The 22,893-nt window shown below is 35.1% G+C and overlaps 5 protein-coding genes across 6 annotated transcripts; 4 read left to right on the top strand and 1 right to left on the bottom strand.

The window, feature by feature from the left end:
* Positions 1 to 20: 20 nt before the first annotated feature.
* On the top strand, positions 21 to 2,571 carry LOC104746439 (protein TRIGALACTOSYLDIACYLGLYCEROL 2, chloroplastic). Of its 2 annotated transcripts, none has more exons than XM_010467915.3 (6): positions 21 to 249; positions 360 to 942; positions 1,041 to 1,370; positions 1,510 to 1,625; positions 2,148 to 2,238; positions 2,340 to 2,571. In XM_010467915.3, exons 2-6 carry the CDS (start codon positions 412 to 414, stop codon positions 2,430 to 2,432), a joined length of 1,161 nt encoding a protein of 386 aa, XP_010466217.2. In that variant the 5' UTR covers positions 21 to 249; positions 360 to 411; the 3' UTR covers positions 2,433 to 2,571. The 2 variants fall into 2 exon arrangements, 1 of the variants encoding a protein (XP_010466217.2); XR_015582647.1 differs by having other exon boundaries at positions 110 to 249; positions 1,499 to 1,625.
* Positions 2,572 to 2,788: 217 nt separating this feature from the next.
* Positions 2,789 to 4,661, top strand: LOC147926484 (ethylene-responsive transcription factor 7). Its single transcript, XM_087489289.1, has one exon. It carries the CDS (start codon positions 3,517 to 3,519, stop codon positions 4,267 to 4,269), a length of 753 nt encoding a protein of 250 aa, XP_087345415.1. The 5' UTR covers positions 2,789 to 3,516; the 3' UTR covers positions 4,270 to 4,661.
* A 4,856-nt stretch (positions 4,662 to 9,517) lies between these two features.
* On the top strand, positions 9,518 to 12,123 carry LOC104746436 (uncharacterized). Its single transcript, XM_010467911.3, has 4 exons — positions 9,518 to 10,331; positions 10,818 to 11,267; positions 11,353 to 11,671; positions 11,781 to 12,123. Exons 1-4 carry the CDS (start codon positions 9,873 to 9,875, stop codon positions 11,915 to 11,917), a joined length of 1,365 nt encoding a protein of 454 aa, XP_010466213.2. The 5' UTR covers positions 9,518 to 9,872; the 3' UTR covers positions 11,918 to 12,123.
* Positions 12,124 to 13,172: 1,049 nt separating this feature from the next.
* On the top strand, positions 13,173 to 17,374 carry LOC109124663 (EH domain-containing protein 1). Its single transcript, XM_087488541.1, has 17 exons — positions 13,173 to 13,411; positions 13,557 to 13,657; positions 13,762 to 13,841; positions 14,194 to 14,262; positions 14,346 to 14,403; positions 14,546 to 14,601; positions 14,682 to 14,724; positions 14,795 to 14,856; positions 15,060 to 15,173; positions 15,297 to 15,399; positions 15,535 to 15,584; positions 15,800 to 15,928; positions 16,021 to 16,272; positions 16,377 to 16,456; positions 16,562 to 16,688; positions 16,765 to 16,908; positions 16,997 to 17,374. Exons 1-17 carry the CDS (start codon positions 13,374 to 13,376, stop codon positions 17,180 to 17,182), a joined length of 1,692 nt encoding a protein of 563 aa, XP_087344667.1. The 5' UTR covers positions 13,173 to 13,373; the 3' UTR covers positions 17,183 to 17,374.
* A 244-nt stretch (positions 17,375 to 17,618) lies between these two features.
* Positions 17,619 to 21,247, bottom strand: LOC104746434 (PHD finger protein At3g20280-like). Its single transcript, XM_010467908.3, has 4 exons — positions 20,542 to 21,247; positions 20,328 to 20,421; positions 20,117 to 20,236; positions 17,619 to 19,632 (listed from the first exon to the last, which is right to left on the bottom strand). Exons 1-4 carry the CDS (start codon positions 20,908 to 20,910, stop codon positions 18,002 to 18,004), a joined length of 2,214 nt encoding a protein of 737 aa, XP_010466210.2. The 5' UTR covers positions 20,911 to 21,247; the 3' UTR covers positions 17,619 to 18,001.
* Between the last annotated feature and the right edge of the window lie 1,646 nt (positions 21,248 to 22,893).

Raw genomic sequence — 22,893 nt, 5'->3', positions numbered from 1 at the left:
ATACAGGGAAGAAGAGAGAGACATTCACTTTCACTGTAATATTAATTTTTCCTGATTATGACGAAAATGCCCTCGCTTCCTTTCAAATTGGCTTGGGAATGAGAAATTAGGTGATTTAATTTAATGAAATTATGATTAATAAAAACACATGGGAATTTGATTTTTCCGTCTTTTCTCTAAATCCCAGCAACAAACACAAAGCTATTCTCAGATTCAAGGAACCAGTTCTTTCGTAAGCTTCGAGCCCAGGTATAGTATTCTCTATTACTCTCAAAAACCCTAATTTCGACTCCTAATTCGATTGGTTAAGTAGAAGCTTCACGCAATTCACATGGTTCTTTCTCTTTTCTAAATTGCAGCTCGGGGAAAAAAAATTGGAACTTGCATTTTTTTGAATTCAATTTTGGGAAGATGATTGGGAATCCGGCAATTCAAGTTCAATCATCACTAATGCCATCATCGTCCATGATTGTTTGCCCTCGAGCTTCACCCAATGGGCTTCCTTATCTCCCACCGAAGAAACCTAGAACTAAGCATTTAGTTGTAAGAGCTGCTGCATCCAATTCCGACGCTGCTCATGGTCAAAGTCAACCATCGTCTGGTGAAGGAGGGAAGAGTCCGCTCACTGTTGTTTTGGATGTGCCTAGGAATATATGGAAACAGACTTTAAAGCCTTTGAGTGATTTTGGTTTTGGTAAGAGAAGTGTTTGGGAAGGTGGGGTTGGTTTGTTTATTGTCTCTGGAGCTACACTTCTTGCTCTTAGCTGGGCTTGGTTGCGTGGTTTTCAAATGCGGTCCAAGTTTAGGAAATATCAGACTGTCTTTGAGCTTAGTCATGCCTCTGGTATTTGTACTGGAACACCTGTTAGAATCCGTGGGGTTACTGTTGGTACTGTGATCCGTGTTAATCCTTCCTTGAAGAACATTGAAGCTGTTGCTGAGGTATGATGATTTTGGTGCTTTGATCTGGTTTTGACAGTTTCTTTTTGGTTCTATTTGTTTTTTTTGAGTTAGGCTCTCTTGTCATCATCTTTTTGTAGATTGAAGATGATAAGATTATTATCCCAAAGAATTCACTGGTTGAGGTGAATCAGTCTGGTCTTCTAATGGAAACCATGATCGACATTATGCCTAGGAATCCGATTCCAGAACCTTCTGTTGGACCTCTGCATCCTGAATGTGGTGTAGAAGGTCTGATCGTTTGTGATAGGCAGAAGATTAAAGGAGAGCAAGGAGTAAGTTTAGATGAATTAGTTGGAATTTTCACTCGTATTGGACGCGAAGTAGAGGCCATTGGTGTTGCCAATACGTATTCGCTTGCTGAGAGAGCAGCTTCAGTTATTGAGGAAGCAAAACCATTGCTCAAAAAGGTGATATGAGTAATTTTGGTGGCCTTTGTTAGATCTTGTTTACAGTATTCAAATAGAGTTGATAGGTGGATTTCAAGTTGGAAAGAAAAAAATGTATTCTCATGCTTAAGCGTTGGGTTTTGATGTAGTGATGTCACAGATTCAAGCCATGGCTGAAGATGCTCAACCTTTGCTCTCTGAGTTTCGTGATAGCGGCTTGCTCAAGGAAGTTGAGTGTCTTACTCGAAGTCTTACCCAAGCTTCTAACGATTTGAGGTACTAGCTCTGATTGTAACAATCTTGGCATATTGTTTATGAGTATTTTGAATTCCATAGTGCAAAAATGCTAAATTATTTCTGCCTCATGTTGGAAACAGACCATATGATAGTAACACTCTAACTTCCATTTATTTATGTGGTTTCGATACTCTATTTGTGGACTAGTTTCTGAACAAGAGCTGCTTTTAGGAACGTATACATATCTATGCATAAATGAGCCTTATCTTATGGGTTCAATGTTAAATCAACTGCTTTGCTTTGCTCACCACTGCTTTTCAATCTTTCCGCTATTGTTTTTTAATTGTTTCGATAATCGATCATCTTGTCTGCCTCTATAACTTATCTTCTGAGACAAAGTCTGCTGTTTGTATCACTTAAATGTATGTTCCTGGACCACATCTATGTAAAAGCTCGTTTCCATACATAGATATGGTTAACTGAGATAAGCTATGTGATTATAATGTTCTTACGGTAGACAGAGCAAAGTTTAAATTTCTTTTTTGTGTGGTTACATTGCAGAAAGGTGAATGCGTCGATTATGACACCAGAGAATACAGAACTGATTCAGAAGTCCATCTACACTCTGGTTTACACTTTGAAGAACGTCGAGGTATACTTTATTCATTATATCATACAAACACTAAAGCTTTGACGAGTTAAAAGAATAAAATGTTAACAAAAGACTTATGGTTTCTTGATTCTTGATTGTAGAGCATAAGCTCAGATATTCTGGGGTTCACAGGGGATGAAGCCACAAGAAAAAACCTAAAACTACTCATAAAATCCCTCAGCAGGCTATTATGATGATCATGGAGAGAAACCAACTCAAGAGATTTTAGCAAAATGTGTTGTTCTTGGTTCTTTTTAGAGGTATTATTATTGATTGTGTTGGTTTTGAATTGGGGTTTTTTTTTATTAATGAAGAGACACAAATTCAGTTTTTAACTTTTTTTATACGAACGAGATGAGAGTGTTTCTTTTATCTCCTCTCCCAATTAATGCGTTTCCTCAACAGCATTTACTTTTAACACGGAGACGGACGTCGATGACGATAAGCGCGTCTCGTTTTCGTGTAGGGTCTCTCTCAAAGGCAGAGGAGAAGAAACCTCACCTCACCCTCACTTAAATTATTTCGACATGGATGGAGTATTATTAAACGAAATGAAATAAAATTTTAAAATATTGGAGGGTGTTTTTTGTCATTACAAGTTGGGACTAGTTTGGTCTTTTTTAGTTGTGATTTTTTAAAAATAATAATAAAGAAAGAAGTGAGAGACTCAATAAGATTTTATTATAAAAATAGATTGTGGTCAGGGGTCAGGACAGAGAGTGCAAGTGCTTACCCTCTTTTACTTTCTTCGCATTTCGAGACATCATCTCTCTCTCTCTCTTGTGAACTCTTTTTTAGATTTTTTCAATCTTGTTTTTCTGAATTTTCCACACAAACAGTATATCGAATAAAAAGTTTAAAGCAAAAAAAAAAGAAAAAAAAAAAGAATCCAAGTTAGGAAAAATGCTCTACGATAAATAAATTATTAAAAAAAAACGAATTGGTCGGTCTTGTGTGGGACGGGGCGTGAAGGTAGTAGTAGAGAAAAAAATCGAAAAAATTAAAAAAAATAACGAAAAAGCTTTTCCAACCATAAATTAATTATTATTACAATAAAATTCTTTGAGTAAAATATTTTTTTTTTGAAAAGAGTGTTTTTTTATTTTTTAAAAATTGAGTATTCCAATCGCTAGCTACCCCTTTGGTTCCTTTCATCTTCTTCTTCCTCATCTTTCCTCATATTTTCTAACATTTTCTTCTTCACACAAACACACACAGATCTCTTCAACCATCACATTACTTCTGGTGTTATCCTTACATCTTTCTTCAATCTTCTCCATGAGGAAAGGGAGAGGCTCTTCCGTCGTTGGACCCGCCCTTCTTCCTGTTGGATCTGTCAAGGAGCCGAGGTATAGAGGCGTCAGGAAGAGACCTTGGGGTAGATTCGCCGCCGAGATCCGTGATCCATTAAAAAAATCACGTGTCTGGCTCGGTACTTTCGATTCCGCCGAGGAAGCCGCACGCGCTTACGATGCCGCCGCTCGTAACCTCCGTGGTCCAAAAGCCAAAACCAATTTCCCGATCGACTGCTCTCCTTCTTCTCCTCTCCAACCTCTCAACTACCACCAGAACCAGAACCAGAATCGGAATCAGAATCTATGCTCTGCTGCTGCGAATCAGAACCAGATCGATCCGTTTATGGACCATCGGTTATACGGCGGAGGTAATTTCCAGGACCAGCAGCAGCAACAGATGATCAGTCGGCCGGCGAGTAGCAGCATGAGCAGCACCGTCAAATCTTGTAGCGGACCGAGACCGATGGCGGAGGCGGCGGCGTCTTCGTCGGTGGCGAAACCGTTACACCACGCGATTAAGAAGAGGTATCCGAGGACTCCACCGGTAGCTCCGGAGGATTGTCACAGCGACTGCGATTCGTCTTCGTCTGTTATCGACGACGGAGATGATATCGCATCTTCGTCTTCCCGCCGGAAACCACCGTTTCAGTTTGATCTTAATTTCCCGCCGTTGGATGGCGTTGACTTATTCGCTGGCGCCACGGATGATCTTCACTGTACCGATCTACGTCTTTGATTTTTATTATTATCATCGGTAACACAATACAACAAACAACAACAACAACAACAACAACAACAACAAGATCCGTTGATTTTACTTACACACAACCGAAAACAAAAAACAAATTATGCTCTGTTTTTTTTTTTTTTCATTTTCCTTTGATCTCGTATTGAAAGAAAAAAAAAATGAAAAAGGAAAAAAAAAAGAAAAGATTGAGCGTGATGATTTTTATCATCAACGAGGATGATGACGATTATTGAAACAAAAAGAGAGAGAGATTGATTGTGATAAGATCTGTTTAATGTAAGAACCAGATCTGGGTTTCCATTGTTATCTGTTTCTTATATAAGATCCAACCCTTTTGTTACATGTAACAACATTCTGAAGCTGATTTCAAATTTTTTAGATTTCTACTTCTTCATAGAGAGAGTATTACTGATCTGTGAGTAGGGAGCTGCATTTTAGACAATAATATGTGACAGGACCACACAGAGGGCACAAATATTTGTTTGTCTTTGTTCTCTTTGGTTTGATCTTTGGTAAATTCAGGGTTACTTCTGTTCAACACGTAAAGCTTTTTAGTGCTGCTTCTTGTGACTATCGAGTTTGGCTCTGACATGGAAGCAAGTAGGAGCGTGAAGCTAGCTACTTTGCTGTCTAGTTGGGTGATTTGAAGAAGGAAGTTGGAATACTTAAATGTCATTGTTAACACTGGAGTTTTCGTTCTTCTGTTTAGAATGGCTTTCCCTTTCGTGTAGCCAATCGATATTTGGATGTTGTTGATACAATGGGCGGTGAGTGATTTGGGTGATCGATAAAGCTCAATGACCAAAGGCCAAATCTTTAGGTTAAAGTTTGGTGGCTCAGATGATTGTTTTGATCTTTAAGAGCTGTTGGTTGGGTGGAAGAATTCGTTTGTGTTTGACCATTTTGATATGTATTTTTTTTTTTTTTTTTGGCTAGAGAGAGTTGTCTCAAATTTGGTATCTACTTTGCTTCTCTGCCACGGATTCAGACAGTGAATCTTTGTGTCTGAAGCAAAACCGAGCCTTTTTTACCGTTTTGAGGTAGGCTTCTTCCTTTAGTTAAGAGCTTTGAAGATGGTATGGAAAGTCAAAAGCAATGTCTTGTTCTTTACTGTAAAGATTTTATGACCAAACTAATCTCAAGTAGCTTTGCCTTTTCGGTTCAAATTCCAGTTTGAGATTTTATCTTCTAATTTTATGCAAGTGTAAAATTTTAATTTCTAGTGTTTCAACAGTAAACAGATGAAAATGAAGTTTTAAGAACTTATGGTTGAAATTTATAAGACCGTATTTTCTAGTGGACCAAACCTGCAAAATGATTATGCTCTCTGCGGAGTAGATATAATAATGGGACAGATTACTCTAATCTATATATAGTGGATAGTCATTTATAATTGGATATTTTCTTTCCGTTAACCCAAAATGCGTTATTAATTCTAGTCAAAAATAAAATCACACGATTAAAGATAATTATAAATTCTAGTCAAAAATAAAATCCCAGGATTAAAGATAATTCTGGAATTAAGGAAAAAATGAAAACAGTAAAATTGTTAAATACAAAATTAGGATTTACCCCGTAGTACACCACATGTCCATTTCTTTTATTTTTTGTTTGTTTTATAAATCAATAAGTTCATGCATTATGAAGAAATTAATTCAAATATATAACAAATATATCAAAATTTAAGTTATATTTATGTGTTAGTTTTGTTTATTGTAAGATTATTTAGTTGTATTTGACTGTTAATTATAGGATTTAACCCACAGTTTACCGCAAAATAATTTGTTCTCTAGTTGAAAAAAAAAAGAATTTATTCTCTACATTATCATAAATTACTCAATTTAATATATCTAATATTGATAATGTTAGCAAAATAATGAAATGATAAATTATCTGTGTAGCACCAAATTAATGATAATTAAATTTATATTCATATTGATCCAAATCATTCGCACAATATAATTTCATTGCGTGTTATTTTAACTTTTAATTGTAAATATTCATTATATATTAAAATAACTCAAATGTAAAATAATATATATCTGGAAATACTTGTTTGGTTACAAAAATCCTAAAATAATTTTTAAAAGATATATCCGTTTATAAAAATTCAAATCACATCATATGCTGAAAAATCTAAAATTTAATTAACTTTGTGTATTAAATAGTAGTTCAAATAATTAAATATAAGAATAAATAAAAGTGAAAGGAGAATTTTATTTTAATATAAAATATTGGTTTAAATTAGGTAAATAGATTTTAGGAAATTAATATTATCAAATAAGAAAATGATTGTGTTTGGTTGTAAGGATTGTAGAGAATTTAGTTGGACTTGTTTGGATACAAAGATAAGATAGGATGACACAAAAATGTTAAGATAGATTATAAATGGATTCATTAACTAGACAATGGATGTGGCTCAGATGATATAGTTATTTTAGAATGAGGAGAAAAATAAATATCTAGAGTTAGCAAGGTAAATGGCTATAAATTAGTTATCAATTTATTATTAAGGCAAATGGCTATAGGTTAACTAGACAAATGGATAAAGATTAGAGAGTATTCTAAAATATCTAACACCTGGCCATCACTAGTGTAAACAGAAGTGCATGTGACATTTATAATCTAAGCAAAAAAAAAGTTCACTAATTAGCTAGTCTTGTTCTATTCTTTTTCCCAAACATACAAAATAAAAATATAATTAGGTATTTTCTAATACTATCTTCAACCAATTAATTGTTGATTACGTTCAAATCATAACAGGGTTTGAGCCCTCCGGACTGTTTTCACTCTTCTAAACAGCTTAGAATTTTGGATGTTATTTACTGAAACTCGTACATTTTCTTTCAAGAGTTTTTGTCTAAGCAAAGAGTTGAAACCAGATTCAGAGAAGAAAACCTCCTTTGGAAGACAGTTTCTCGACCAAATGACCTATCTACTACCATACTTGGTATTCACAATTCACAAGAGTACCACTTCGGTCAAGCCCCTCACTTTGCATTTTATTTCTTTCTTTACTGAGGAAGTCATAAAACTTGTGTGTCTACCAACGGTTTAAGAAATTAGGGGATTTGTGGACTTGCCGAGTGAGTTTAAATAAAAGTTACGTTGCAATACATATATTTGAATTTAAATAAAAGTTATGAAAAAGAAAGACAACGAAAGAATTATATTTTGAGGTTTGACCAAATCAGGAAAGCTGTGCTTCGATAGTTCTTCCTTCTTAAAACTCTTTATTTAGTGGGGGCTAACAAAGAATGATCAATCTTGAAATTTAACAAGTTATTAGAGAGAATAAACAAAAGACATAAGAACAAACTGGGTGAACACACGTTACTAAAGGCTAATACTCAAACGTGTAAAGACGTGATTTACCTGTTTATATAGTATTATTAAACTCTCTTCGATTTAGGACAAATAACAACATTAAAAAAACAAGCAAACGCAATCAAATGTTGCGAACCAATTATTACTCAAACTATCAATCCTAGAATACGAAATTATCAACAGATACAATATACATACACATATACTTTTAAAAAAGAAAATTGATCTTGACATGGTATTTTAATGTTATGAGTTCTATTGTTCATGACATGCACTTTTTAGCCAAAGAAGTCAAACATTGTGACATATTCGTTTCTACTACGAATAACCAAATGCATATTTTTCACGTATTGTATTGTAAATAATAATGAAAATTTTCAAGAAAAAAAAAAACAACAAGAAAACAAACAGTATTAAATAACAACAAACAAGAAGGAATGTTTAAAAACATAATTTCGTATAGATTAAAATACAAATCATACAAAGTAAATCATTTTACACCAATGGCTCAAGGTATGCGGTTTAGATTCTTCAACAAACAAACAAAAGATAAAAATGTAAAAAATAATAATGCATCATATCTTAGATTGAGAGATGCAACTACATTTATCGTATAGTAAGCGGAATATAGAAATCTTCAAAGTCGTGAGCAAAGACGGAATGCACAGCCAGCCACTCATAAGGTCCCAAGTAATAAAAACACACCCATAATTTTATTCGAATAATTGACATCTTATTACATATATAATATAACCTATTCGTTAATTATGAATAATCTTCAAAGCCCTTTAAACTTATATCCAATAAACTCAAGACATGCCGCCGAAGGATCTAAATCTCTTTTAAGTAATCCTCTAATTAAAAAATTAAGACGGACAAATTGAAGAGTTTACTAGTTGAGCTTGATCTAAATTATCTTGTACTATGTGTTCGTGTCTTTTTCGTAATTTTTTTTAGAATCAGGCTTACCAACAGATACGTGGCGCCGTAAGTACGGTGATAAGCGTAATCTACGGCCTAGATTTATACATCACATGTCAACGTGGGACCCATCCTTACAGCCTGTGTTCACTTCATCACCAGCATCTCTTTCTATGTCTTTTATTCTTTTGTAATATTTTCTCATTGCCACGTAACCTTATTTCCGCCGAAATAATGAAAACGTTACGGCATCTCCAACCCCACTCTATTTTAGAGTGAAATCTCTATTATAGAGCAACATTTGCTCCAACCCTACTCTATATTTTACTCTAAAATAGAAAAAATAATAGGATTACTCTATATATAGAGCAACTCTATTCTCACCTCTATTTTTTTACACTAACTCTATTATAAAGGTGAAAATAGAGTAATACATTGAAGAAAAACAATGCTCTATTTTTTAGTTACTCTATTTTAGAGAAAAAAATAGAGAAATACAATGGAGATGATCTTATCACAATAATTTGGTGATGAATCATAATAAAAAGGGAATATAAATTGAATATATTCATACATTAACTATATAACTCATTGTACCCAATTATAGAAAATAAAGATTGATATAGTCTGTAATATACCAAAAGCATTTTAAACAGATAATTCCATGAACTACACAATAGCAAACCTAATTACAAGCTATCAAGGTCTACAATTTTACAAATAGAGAAATAAAATCTGAAAAAATTAAATGATGAAAATACTTTTGTCAGTAAGTAGATAAGACCCCGTGATTGTGAAACCACGATCGTCCCATGAACACAAATCTACTTTCTTTATTTTTGTTTTCGCATCGTCAATCAAAAATCTTGTTCTTACAATAGGAACTAGGAAGTGCACAATTTCGTTTCCACTTATTATTAACCCCAAAAACCTAAACTGCTTTGTTCAGACATCCTATAAATAAGTATATTTAGAGTAGAGAAATTTCAAGAGAACACTTGTAATTTTTTAAAATTCACTTATAAAGGAAGAACATATTACTATTTTTTTTTCTAACTATGTTGACGAAAAATATCAATTTTGTTTGGGTATGCAAATGAATTATGACAAATAGTGGTTATATAAGTATATATGGTTGTGAAAGGCCACGTTAACATCGATCCTTTATTCCTTATAAATAACCCTTTAGACAATTTTAGCTATTCTCTGTTCCTCTCTGCCTCCATCTTTCAACCGCGTCATCAAATTTATATTTGGCAAACCAAACCAAAACAAACAAAAAGCAAAACAAAAAAACAAAACAGAGCATCTCCTCTAACAAAATTTATCGAGCGATCGTGTCCATGGCGGACATCGACATCGGAAGCGCAGCAACAAGAGTAAACGACGGAGGAGGAGGAGGAGGAGGAGCACGAGAACGGCTAATCAAGCGAGAAACAAAGTTCACACGCAGCGTATCACACGCGCAAGACGAGCTACAGAGCTTCCGTAAATATCTGCGATGGATGTGCGTGGATCAGTCTAGCCCTTGGACCGCTCTTCTCTCATGGTCTATGTTCGTTGTTTTCACAATCGTCGTTCCCGCCACGTCACACTTCATGCTCGCTTGCGCTGACTGCGACAGCCATCACTCGAGGCCGCACGATTCCGTTGTCCAGCTTTCTCTCAGCAGTTTCGCTGCTCTTTCGTTTCTCTGTCTCTCCAGATTCGTTAGCAAGTATGGTCTCCGGAGGTTTCTTTTCTTCGATAAGCTTTGGGATGAGAGCGAGACCGTTCGCCGTGGATACACCAATCAGCTCAATGTCAGTAAAAAAAATGTTTTCATTTTTATTTTTTTACGATTCCGTTTTCAATTTCGCATCTTTCCTTAGATTTGGTTGTTTTCTTGTCTCGTTTCTTGTTGTTTCCAATTTGAATTTGGGGTTCTAGATTTTTGGAGATTCTCGGATTAAGATTGAAATGGTTTTGGTTTCTTCTTACACGTTGATCTGAAAATGTCGGTTCTGTCGTTTTCTTTAGAAATTTTGGAACTTTCCAGATCTTGTCGCACTATTGAGTAAAATCATATTAACAATCTGAAACCCTATACTTTTAAAACGTTTTAAACCCTAGTGCATCTCAAATTCTTAATCAAGAATCCCATAAATCTTCCATGGTGGTGAAGGGCTTTGAGAACCTTGGGAATTCTCACTTTTACTTGCTTCACAAGCACTAAAATGTTTTATGAATTAGCATAGAGCCATGTTTTTTACTGTGTTACTGAAAACCATTACTATTTTGTTATGCAGAGATCGCTTAAGATTCTCTCCTACTTCGTTACTCCTTGTTTCTTAGCGATGAGTTCATACAAGATATGGTGGTATGCTTCAGGGGCTTCTCAGATTCCTTTCCTTGGTAATGTTATCTTGAGTGATACAGTTGCTTGTCTGATGGAACTCTGCTCCTGGCTGTATCGCACCACAGTGATCTTCCTGGTTTGTGTCCTCTTCCGTCTCATATGCCATCTCCAGATCCTTAGGTTGCAAGACTTTGCTCAGGTTTTCCAGATGGATTCGGATGTTGGTTCCATTTTGTCTGAACATCTCCGCATCAGGCGTCATCTGAGAATCATCAGCCACCGATACCGAACCTTCATATTGTTGTCCTTGGTTCTTGTAACTGGCAGCCAGTTTTACTCTCTGCTTATTACCACTAAGGCGTATGCTGATTTGAATATCTACAGAGCTGGAGAACTTGCAGTAAGTTCTGTTTTACTTTGTCTATTGGTTCTTTGATGACAAATTGTGCTTCTTTAACCATATGTTTTTATTGTGGTTATCTCAGCTATGTTCAATGACGCTGGTCACCGCGCTGCTCATTCTACTACGAAGTGCTTCAAAGATCACACACAAGGCTCAGGCGGTGACTTGTCTTGCTGCCAAGTGGCATGTCTGGGCGACAATAGAATCCTTTGAAACAGTGGATGGAGAGACTCCAAGGTTAGTTGATAGAGCAAGCGGACCCGGATACTATCAAACAGATGGTGATATTGGAGGATCAGACAGTGAAGATTATGGAGACGAAGAAGATGATTTCGATAACAACAATCTCATCCCTGCTTATGCTTATAGCACAATATCGTTCCAAAAACGACAAGCTCTAGGTATGTACAGATATATATGCATCTGCATCCACACCTAATCTCAAATCTTCACATCTTTAGTTATACTATACTCGTCTTAACACTTTTTTTTTTTTTTTGGATTTTGTAGTGAATTACTTTGAGAACAATAAAGCAGGAATCACGGTGTTTGGGTTTACACTTGATAGAAGTACTCTTCATACAATCTTCGGAATCGAAATGTCGCTTGTACTCTGGTTACTTGGTAAGACCATTGGAATTTCTTGAATCATTCTTTTGGAAGGATCATAAAAAAAGCTCTCAAAGTTTTGGCTCCCTTGTTGGATGATGTTGCTATGTGTACACAGAGGCTCTGATGTAAAATAACATTTTCTCAATTTTTTTTGTTATTACTGTAAATCATCTGATTTGTTCTTTTAACACGTCGATTTTGTAATAGATTTCATGTGTTCAACGAGTGATCTTACAGTAAATTAGATTGGCCTAAGTTCCTATTTGTTTATGTAGTTCCCACTCTTGTGTGTCTCTGTTTTGTGCTTTTGAAATTGTATTTTAACTCTGTGAGATGGCTTTTGAAATCACATCTGTATACGTTTTCATGATGTTATATAACAAGTTACCAAGAGTAATAAAAATGAAAGTTACGTGTCATGTGGATGAAAATATTTCAGTGTCTATGTTATTGGGTAAATGATATTATATTTTAGTAAATTTTGATAAATCTTCTTAACATATAATTCTGATAAGATTTTTTATGAATTGAAAAATTCCTTCATGTATAAACTAATATACGAAGTACATTTTATTTTAAAAATACACATACTGATATAGTACTTTCAAATTCAACCCATATAAATTCAATAACAAATACTATTAAGTATTGCAGTATACCAAAAAAAAAAACTGTAAAATCTATATTAAAACTAAGAAACTCAATAACCATTTAATAATACAAAATCATAAAAATTATATATTAATTTTTATATTAAAAAAATAAAAACTCAATAACCATTTAATAATACAAAATCATAAAAATTATATATATATATATATATATATATATATTAAATTGGTAAATACTAATTCGGTTATTAATTTATGATATTATTGGGAACATATTTTACATAGAGATTTCAAAAAAAATATTATCTTATTATCTTATTGAATTTTAATATTTTTTACACTGACTAGGAACTAGCAAAATCTATTAATTTATAGTGTTAATTAATTTATAGAGTATTAATTTATAGAGGTTTTAATGTATTTGGAATCTCAAATACATAAATTTAAACCTGGCAACTCATAAAAATGACAATATGAAAACACATCAGATAATTTTAGATAAACAAGAGATTAATTAATATATATATATATATATATATTCTTTTTGGCAAAAGGTGGAAATAAATTATCCACTGAAATTAGATAACATTACTTTTAGCCAACAAATTCCATTTTAATATAAATCATCTTTACTTTCATTAAAATCTAAAAGTATTTACTATGTTGACAAAAAAAAAACAATATAGCTCCTGGAAAATCAGAGAGCTATATCCCTCGAACAATAATTGAGACAACCAACACTACAAAATCTATCACATTATATTTTTTTAGTAGGTGAGGGTTATTACGATAAATCAATAGTACTGGGGCATATGTGAAAGACTTTGAAAATAGAGGGCGGTTTCTTGTATTGTTGAATTCTATCTCCCCTCCCAATTCCATGCTGTCGAGACGAAGAACCCGCTTTCTCAGTAAACCGTAATCTCACGCTTTTTTACAAACCCAAACTTTTTTCTTTTTTTTTTCCCCTTTGATTTTTGCTTACGGCAAAGCCGTAATCTCCGTATAAGATCTTCAATTTCTGCAAATCTGGATCCACACCTGAAAAGTTTGTTGTCTTTAGATTGTTGCAATCGGGGATGGAGATTGAATCCGTCGCAGCTGGTTCTTGTTCCAAGGAGAATCAAATAATCTACAAGGAATGGTTCGAATTCGCCGATTCAGGTCTCATCTTTTTTTTTTTTTGTTTGTTTAGTATGTTTCTGCTTCAGTAGAACTATGTCCTCTGATTCGATTTTGAATTAAAGAGCTTCTCTCTGTTTGAGCAGACGGCGATGGACGCATTACTGGTAACGATGCGATCAAGTTCTTCTCTATGTCGAATTTGCCTCGTCCTGAGTTGAAGCAGGTAAGTTTTACGTTTTATGATTTAACTTTTATCTAATGATTGAACAAATTCACTTTAGGATTGAGAAAGATGCTATGATGATGAGGCTTAATAGCTTCTTTTTATAAATCAATCTTAAGAGGAAACTCATGCCTGATTAGGTTTTTTTTAATGGACTTTACAAAGTGATGATCCTTTGTGATCATACTCTACGCAGAGTTATGTGGTTGTAGATACTTTAGGGTTTAGGATATCATAGTGTTTAATTGGGTCACTTGGCAAAGCATTTGAGCCTTTTGTTGATTCTGTTTAATTGTCTGGAAGGTGCTAACTGTGGAGCTTATGGTTCTTATCTTCTGGTTTGTTGATATAGGTCTGGGCAATTGCAGATGCAAAGAGACAAGGGTATCTTAGTTTCAAAGAGTTTATTGTTGCCATGCAGGTTGAGATTCATTTTCAAATCTCTCATTTACATGTCTATGTCTCGTTGTGAATCTAATATATTGTTGTTTTTCAACATTATAGCTTGTTTCTTTGGCTCAAACTGGACATGAAATATCACATGAAGTTCTTAATAGCGACGGTATGGTCATTGAATCGAGAATCCATCTTTTTTTTTGTTTTCCAGATTCATGCTTAAGTACTGTCTTCATGTCAATATGCTCTTTGTATAGCTACATGTACATTGTTCTTGTTTCTGAAACACTTTTTTTTGCTAACTGCAGTTGATTTCAATAATATTAATCCTCCTACCATGGAAGGTCTGGGTGTATTAATGGCGGTTAGTATTGGGACTATAGTTTTCAATTTGTATCTTTGGAGTTTAAATAAATATTACTTACAACTGTTCACTTAACACAGAAGAAGAAGCATTCATCAAAGTCGAGTGATCTTGATATCAATGGTACAAAGAATTTCTTCATACTCTACATCCAGCGGTTTACTTTTGTATCTCATTTGATTCAATTATTCAGGTAGCCCTGCCGCAGACACTTCACTTACAGCTCATTGGTTTTCTTCAAAATCTTCGAAAAAGGTTTGTTTTGCCCCAAACAGTCTATTTAACCACCAACCATTTATTGCCATATTTAGTAAAGATTCCTTTTGATCGCTCTTACCTTTATGGCTTTATCTTTCAAAAGAGGTCACTGGTAGAGTTTCTATCAATTTTTTTTTCAGCTGCTAAGATATAGTTAATCGACATCTATCGTTTCTGAAAACTGATGTTCTTGTTCTCAGATTTCTTTGTCCTCCGTAACATCTATAGTGGATGGCCTGAAAAGGTTGTACATTCAGAAGCTAAAACCACTTGAAGAAACATATCGGTTTAACGATTTTGTATCCCCATTGTTGGTGAGTTGGGCATTATGTTAGTGGTACTCTTATAGCGATAATTCTGGATTAGTGTTATTTGTGTTCGAATACTATTGATTTCTAAGCTATGACAATTGAACTAGTTACTTGTGTTCTTTTTAGACCAACAGTGATTTCGATGCGAAACCTATGGTAATGCTTCTGGGTCAATACTCCACAGGAAAAACAACATTCATTAAGCATTTGCTTAAAGCTAGTTATCCTGGCAAGTTATCCATCTTATCCTCTCTTCCTTTTCTTCTGGGACCTAACTAGTTTCGATGTCTAAAATGGAGATGCAAACAGGTCACTAATTACCCATAAAAAAGCTTCTTATAACTTCAATTATCATATATTTCAGGAGCTCATATTGGACCAGAACCGACTACTGACAGATTTGTTGTTGTCATGGTATGTTAATTTGTAATTATCCAAGGCTTTCATTTGTGGGATAATGTATTTGTGTCCTTCGAAACATTGATCCATCATCTTCTGCTAAATATTTGGTTTTTGTTTTGAATAATACACATTATAAGTTTCGATTTTGTGTTTGATAATGGTTGCTAGGTTACTTCATTTCAACCTCTCATAAAGGGTTACTTCTACCTGTTTATTTTGTTTCACAGTCTGGACCTGATGAAAGAAGCATTCCGGGGAACACCGTAGCGGTTCAAGCAGATATGCCATTCAGTGGTCTTACGACTTTTGGGACTGCCTTTTTGTCAAAGTTTGAATGCTCTCAGATGCCTCACCCTGTATGTTTAACCTCATACTTCTGAAAGATTGTTCATTGCTTTTGCTGGTATTGATTTGCTGATAATTGTTTATCCATTCATGTTTGGTTAAGCTGCTGGAGCACGTTACATTTGTCGACACCCCAGGAGTTTTATCAGGGGAAAAGCAAAGGACACAGCGAGCATATGAGTTCACTGGTGTTACATCATGGTTTGCCTCTAAGTGCGATCTCATCCTCCTCCTATTTGACCCACACAAGTTGGATGTAAGTGATGAGTTCAAGCGTGTAATTTCATCTTTACGCGGTCATGATGACAAGATCCGCGTTGTTCTGAATAAGGCTGACCAAGTGGACACTCAGCAGGTTGACACCTTGATCTGTTATCGAGTCGTATTTCCATTTTCCACACGCTTCTTTGATTTTCATGTTCTAATATATTTACACGCCTGTCTCCGTATCTTGTATAGCTAATGAGGGTATATGGAGCTCTCATGTGGTCACTTGGGAAAGTTCTTAATACTCCCGAGGTTTCCCGTGTCTATATTGGGTAAGCATACCTCTTTCTTCAACTTGTTGGCAGTGTTTTGCTTACGTAAAAACTGTTTGAAACTAAAATTTTGTTTTGATGTCCTTGTTTGCTTGCTTTGAACAGTTCGTTCAGTGATAAACCCATAAATGAAGCTGCAACTGGTCCAATTGGGAGAGAATTGTTTGAAAAGGAGCAAGATGACCTTCTCGCTGATTTGAAAGACATTCCAAAGAAAGCTTGTGATCGTAGAGTGAGTGTGCACACCTTTCTTCGTTTACTCCCTCCCCTCTGATTGGATCTAACTGTAGGTGTTTCCTGTCTGATAGATAAATGAGTTTGTGAAACGGGCAAGAGCAGCAAAGATACATGCATACATCATCAGCCATTTGAAGAAGGAGATGCCAACCCTAATGGGGAAAGCCAAAGCACAACAAAAACTGATAGATAACTTAGAAGACGTCTTTGGAAAGGTTGGTTTGATTCTGTGGCCGTTTGTGATTTTGGTAATGTTTTATACTAATGTGTGTTTCGACTGTGTGTGACATGACATGAAAACAGGTACAAAGAGAGCATCACTTACCAAAAGGGGATTTCCCAAATGTGGAGCATTTCAGGGAGGTGCTAAGTGGTTACAACATCGACAAGTTTGAGAAGCTAAAGCCAAAAATGTTGCAGACTGTTGATGATATGTTGGGGTATGACATTCCACAGCTTTTGAAAAGTTTCAAAAACCCGTATGATTAATTATTTTATTCCTTCTTAGCTCTGTGGTTACTGTTAAGTTTACTTACATTCATATCCTAAAACTGCCCTTGTGAGCATTGATGCACATTTGTATTCTTAAAAGACTTGTAGACAATATAGACTCACCAAGAGTGCTGACGTGATAATTGGCTTATATATATCCAAAACCAAAAGTATGGACTATTTTGGCTATCGATCGATATGAAGCATCATTTTCTTTTCTAGTTTATTTGGTTAATGGTGTTCTTGTACTAATGTTTTTGTTATAAGAGACGATCAATATAGCACAACTTCTATAACATGACGAGAGAGAAAAAGTGATTTAGTTTGGGAGTAGTCCACAATACCAAGAACGCTCAGTTTCCAATGAAACGAATGAATGCAACATTTTAGCTCATGAATGGTATTGCAGGATCCAAATCAGTTTAAACTTAGATTAAGAAAAATCATTTTATTTCACAAGTCAAAGCTTAACCTGAATCATGAATTCATGATACTATTACAGTAACTATTTTTTAAGGCTGCTAAAATCTTGAAGTTGCTCATACAATGGTTTTGCTCCGTATAGAAATTCATTAGGCGATTTGCCGTCTAGGCTTCAGAGAGTTTAGAACAAAGATGCTACAAACCAATGTTATATTAAAAAAATCATCGTCATCACTTTCTTCTAATTGCTTTCCCAACCAAGTTCGTCCACAGCTTCCGTGTTCTGAATGTTCCCGGTTTCACTTAAAAATGAGACATGTAGATCAGGGAAACACAAAGAAGAGAGAAGACAATAGTTGCTGGTAAAGTAATCCCAGATAATGCTAAAGAATTCTAGGTAGCATTTGCCTCCTTGATCGAATTTGACTTAATACACTCGGGCTCTGAAGGCTGTTCCTGATGTCTATTATCTAAACCATCTAACCCTTTTCCATCCTGTGAATCTCCTGAAACATTCTGTAGAGAATCTTGGACATTTGTTGTTCCCTTCTCGATTTGTGAATGATAGTTAGATGACACCGAAGGCGGCTGAGATGATGTTTTCTCCGACAGGTAAGCTGCATGCTCTTGTGGCATGGATGGTTCAGTAGTGATCTTTGAATTTTGATCTGATAAAACTGCCTCTAAAGATTCTGTTGTGTGGTTCTCGCAAGTTTCAGAAGCAGAGTTCTCCCTAGCATCCTTCAGAAAATCTGAATGAGATGTAGACTCTGATGGATTCTCACACTCAGCAACATTCTCCATTGGAACTTGTGGTTCATCAACAACATTTTTCGTAGGAGCTGCATCGTCAGTTGCTTTTGCATCCTCAGAATGTGACAATGCCGGTTGAGAATTGCTGCTGGAAGTAACAGTCAATGTATGAACTTGGGTGGTAAGGTCAGCTTTCGATACAGAATGGTCAGCAGTCTCAGATGCGGTTGAGCTGCTGTCACCATTTTGGGTAACGGTTGGGACTCGGGCGACAAAGCTAGAAGTTAATGGTGCACTCGGGCTAGCACTTGAGGTTGCATTCACAGGAACTTGTTTACAGACACGCAATGAAGAAGTGCTAACTGGTGTCAAAGGTTTTGATATGAGGCCATTGTTTATCACAGAACTTGTACATGCAATTGCTGTAAGCTTTAGAGTCTCAGTACGTGATACCAGTGCTGGAGAATCGGCTCCAGAGATAACACTTTCCTTACACCTTTGTGATCCAATGTTAGTAATCTTTGCTGCGGTTGCAGTTGTATTTGCATTTACAGTAGCAGTCCCAAAATGCGATGTAGTTGCTGCTCCAGAAACAAAGCCAGGGGAATTTTGTGCTCTGGGAGTCGTAGTTACAATTGGTTTCTGTTGATTAACCTTTATATCCATCGATCCAATTTTCTTTGCTGAGGATGATTGAACTCCGGCTGTACTAGAGGGCACTTTTGCTGCAGTCGTAGTTACGGCACGAGTTGTACGACCATATGTAGGAGGAAATGGCTTCCCATTGAATGCTTGCACACATCTTGAGCAATGCCATTCAGATTTTGGTACCCCTTTGATATTGTTTGCTGGCAGACATTTCAAGTGGTATGCTTTTTCACAGGCATCACAAATCAGTAGAGTATCCATTTCTTTGATGGTAACATTACACATCTGGCATGGCATTGCCCTTCTCATATACTCCCTTGAAGGTGGATTCCACAGAGGAAATTGTTTAATCCCTGGTTGTAGAACTTTTTGGACTATCTTGGCGATTTCACTATGGTTGTTTCCAGACGAAGAAGTCTGACCATAATGCATCTTCTGCATCGGCTGATTTGTTCCTGGGAATGTACCGTGCGGAGTTTGGGACATGAATGGCCTAAAGCTCGGATCCGATACCCTGACAGAATTGTGAATAGGAACCTTCTTATCCGGAGCAGTGTTGAAAGATATGGTGGATTGAGGTTGGGCAGACCAAGGTGCAGCATAATAGTTTGTGGAAGAAATTGCTGAAACAGAGAAACAAGTGGTATATGAAACAAACTCAAAATCGAAAAAGAAAATGCAGATAAAAGAACTGGAAATCATAACATGTAAAATTAGCAACTCAAGGAAGAAACCTAACCAAAAAGAAAGGCTAACACGATGAGTAATATTTATCATCTCTCATTCATAAAATTTAAGCAAGAAAATGACAGCATTCACAAAAAGCATAATTATTCTAACCATGAGGGCTAGTAACTCAGCTACAAGCCTAAAAACCTAGTAATTGGTCAATTATCTGTAATTGGCTGTTATAACCACCTTCACCAAATTTATAAGTCCTATTGTAGAAAGCAGTAGCAAACCAACTAAAATACCCTGGCCGCAAGGAAAGAGTTCTAATAGCAAAGGTTCAAAGTATCTTATCATCAAACTGCCGTCCCCGTGCTTCATAGCTTATCACTACAACTACATCTAGACAAAAATCAAAGGGGGATATGAGGGACTTACGAGTCCCTTGAGAAGCACCGTTAAGTGTCATCTGAGGTCTCTCTATTTTCAAGTGGCTTCCACTTGTATTGACATTACTATTAGTATTAGGCCACTGATGTGCCACAGAAGCTTTATTCGCTACAGAAACAAAAGATAAAGAAAGAGTCACAACGCCTGAAGATAGAGGTAGATGGTTTGTAAACAATGCAGAGAGTATGATTAACCGTACCAAGACCTGGAGATGCAACAGCACCGTTTGCCTGCGACAATGCAGATCCAGTAGACAGAGTAGTAGAGGTAGGATTCGTTTTTACTTCTTCCATCTGGACAAAAATTGAATGAATCCATTATGAAATCACCACATAGAATATTGCATCTCTCAACAAAACTATAACCAATTGGAATGAGCAATTTCAAAGAGATGAAGAAAAAAAAGGTAGTACCTTTCGTTTACCAAGGGATAGCTTCTCGGAGATAGTCAGCTTAGGTGTTCGGAACCCTAATCTCTGGTCTTGAAGCTTAGCATTAAAACCCAAATCTTCAATCACAGATTTAACATCATCCTTACGCAGAAAATCATCAGGGGTAAACTCCTGACACAATCCAGCTAATTTCGACCTAGCTTCATCCATAAGCTCGAGTTCCAAACCCGTCGGAGAATCCCCAACTCGCATACTCCCTAACGCCGACAAAACCAAAACAATCTCGGCGACTCTGTTCATATCTTGAGAAAAACGTTGCCTTTTCGCAGGCGGTTCTAGTTCGTTTGATTCTATCATCGGAGTCGGTAATACAGATTCAAGATCCCCCATCGGAAAAGACTTACACACTAACTAGCCGCTACATACATCCACGGGGAGAAAACCTGAGAGAGGAGAAAAACCCTAGAAGAAGAAGGGAAGGAGGAGGGAGATCTCCATTGTTTCAAATTTTTGAAAAGGAAAAAAAATGAATTAAAAATCAGAACTTTTATTTATACGAACACACGAAGCTGAAGACGAAGGATAGAGAGAGAGAGAGAGATTGATGAGAGAGACGAGAATCTTTTTTGACTTTTTTTTTTTCTAACCTTAGAGAGAGAGAGAGAGTAGAGAGAGTAGATATATAATGTGAAAAACAATTTTTTTTATTCTTATGTGAAGTTGTGTCAATATTTTAGAGGCCCGAGTTGAGTTATCCAACAAAAAAAACCCCAAAAAAATCTTTCATTGGAGATTGCAATATGACGTCGTTTCTATTTTTTTTTAAACAAAATGGAGATTCGAACCAACCAGCCATGAGAGAGAACTATATACTCCCTCCGTTTCACAAAGAGTGTCATTTTGACACATCTTCTTTGTTACAAAAAAAGTGTCATTTTATGTTTTCAATGCAGTTTTAAAGATCAAATTCTCTTTTTTATCCCTATAATTTGAGCTAATTAATTAGAAAGAGAAAAATTTTAGTGCATTTATAAAGGGTAAAATAGAAATTTAGATAATTTTCTTAATTTGTGTGCATTATGTCAAAATGACACTCTTTGTGAAACAGAGGGAGTATTAATTTGTTTGTGTAACAAAATTAACATAATATCTTCAGTCCAGTGGTTAAACAATAGTATATGGATTTTTCCAATTTCAAAGAAAAACTAAAAACCATAATTAAAAAAAAAAAAAAAATTGAACGATAACATGTTTTATTATTAAGATTTTTATTTTTTATTTATTAATTTTAATCCAAGAACAAAAATTAAAAATTGAAAACAAAAATTCAAAATCTAAAATCTAAAAACCACAAACCATCTAAAAACTAATAACCATTCATAGTTCCATCAGTTGACTTAAGGATGTTTTTTTTGGCAAAATCGATGAAAGTTAACGATTTTATTGGGAAGTCAACTAAAGTTAGCTATTTAATCCACCACAAACAAAATTCATGTTTTTTCGACACCTTTGGTAAGTTTAGAATTTTTATGACATTTTTTCATAAATATATTTGGTAAAATGTAGACTAGATGAAAAACATCTGTGTCAAGTTTATAAATAAATATGATGTGTATGTGTATGTGTATTTTATATGATGCTAGTGTTATATATATTTTAGTGTATTGGTAATAAGAAGGTGTATTATTGAATTATGATTTTATATAAATATTTTCACAAAAAATCATAATTAAGGAAGGTAAGATATTATGGTTAACATTATTAAGTTTTATTACAAATAATTAATCCAAATTTTAATATTTATTCATATGACAAATGATTAATTATGAAAAAGTTAAATATAAAAGGTTTGAACACAAAATGTACTTAAAAACATTAATATAGATACTAAGATCATAATTTTTTTTCTTTTTGGACAAAAGATACTAAGATCATAATATGCAGATCGATTTGTTTTAATTCAAATTATATGAACCATTGGAATGTAAAATTATGTTTATCAAATGATTAAAAATATAATACTAGGTAATAAATAGTTAGACCATGAATTTCTCTTCCGTTTTACTAATATGGGTTGTGTCCTCTTGTTTCCAATCCTCACTTGATTTGACTCTTGAAGACTCAATCTTTGTATCGTTTTAGACCATCAATTGCTCTTTGTGTTTAGTAACTGTGTTGTGTCTTTTTAGAGTCTATACCAATTTTGGGATATAATTGTCTTTGATGCTTTTTTCCCCCTTTTCCAGTTGGCTGAAGTAACTCTTTGTTTTGTTTTGATAGTCTTCTCCTAAAGCTGTGGAAAATGCCGAGACTCCAACACAACAATAAAGTGAGAGTTCTTATGCTGAGACCCATGCTGAGGTATATAATCCA

The sequence above is a fragment of the Camelina sativa genome, chromosome 15 (assembly GCF_030686135.1).
Source record: "Camelina sativa cultivar CO46 ecotype springtype chromosome 15, ASM3068613v1".
Taxonomy (NCBI): Eukaryota; Viridiplantae; Streptophyta; class Magnoliopsida; order Brassicales; family Brassicaceae; genus Camelina; species Camelina sativa.
The sequence above is the reverse complement of the archived record's forward strand: the minus strand, read 5'-3'. Positions and strand labels throughout refer to the sequence as shown.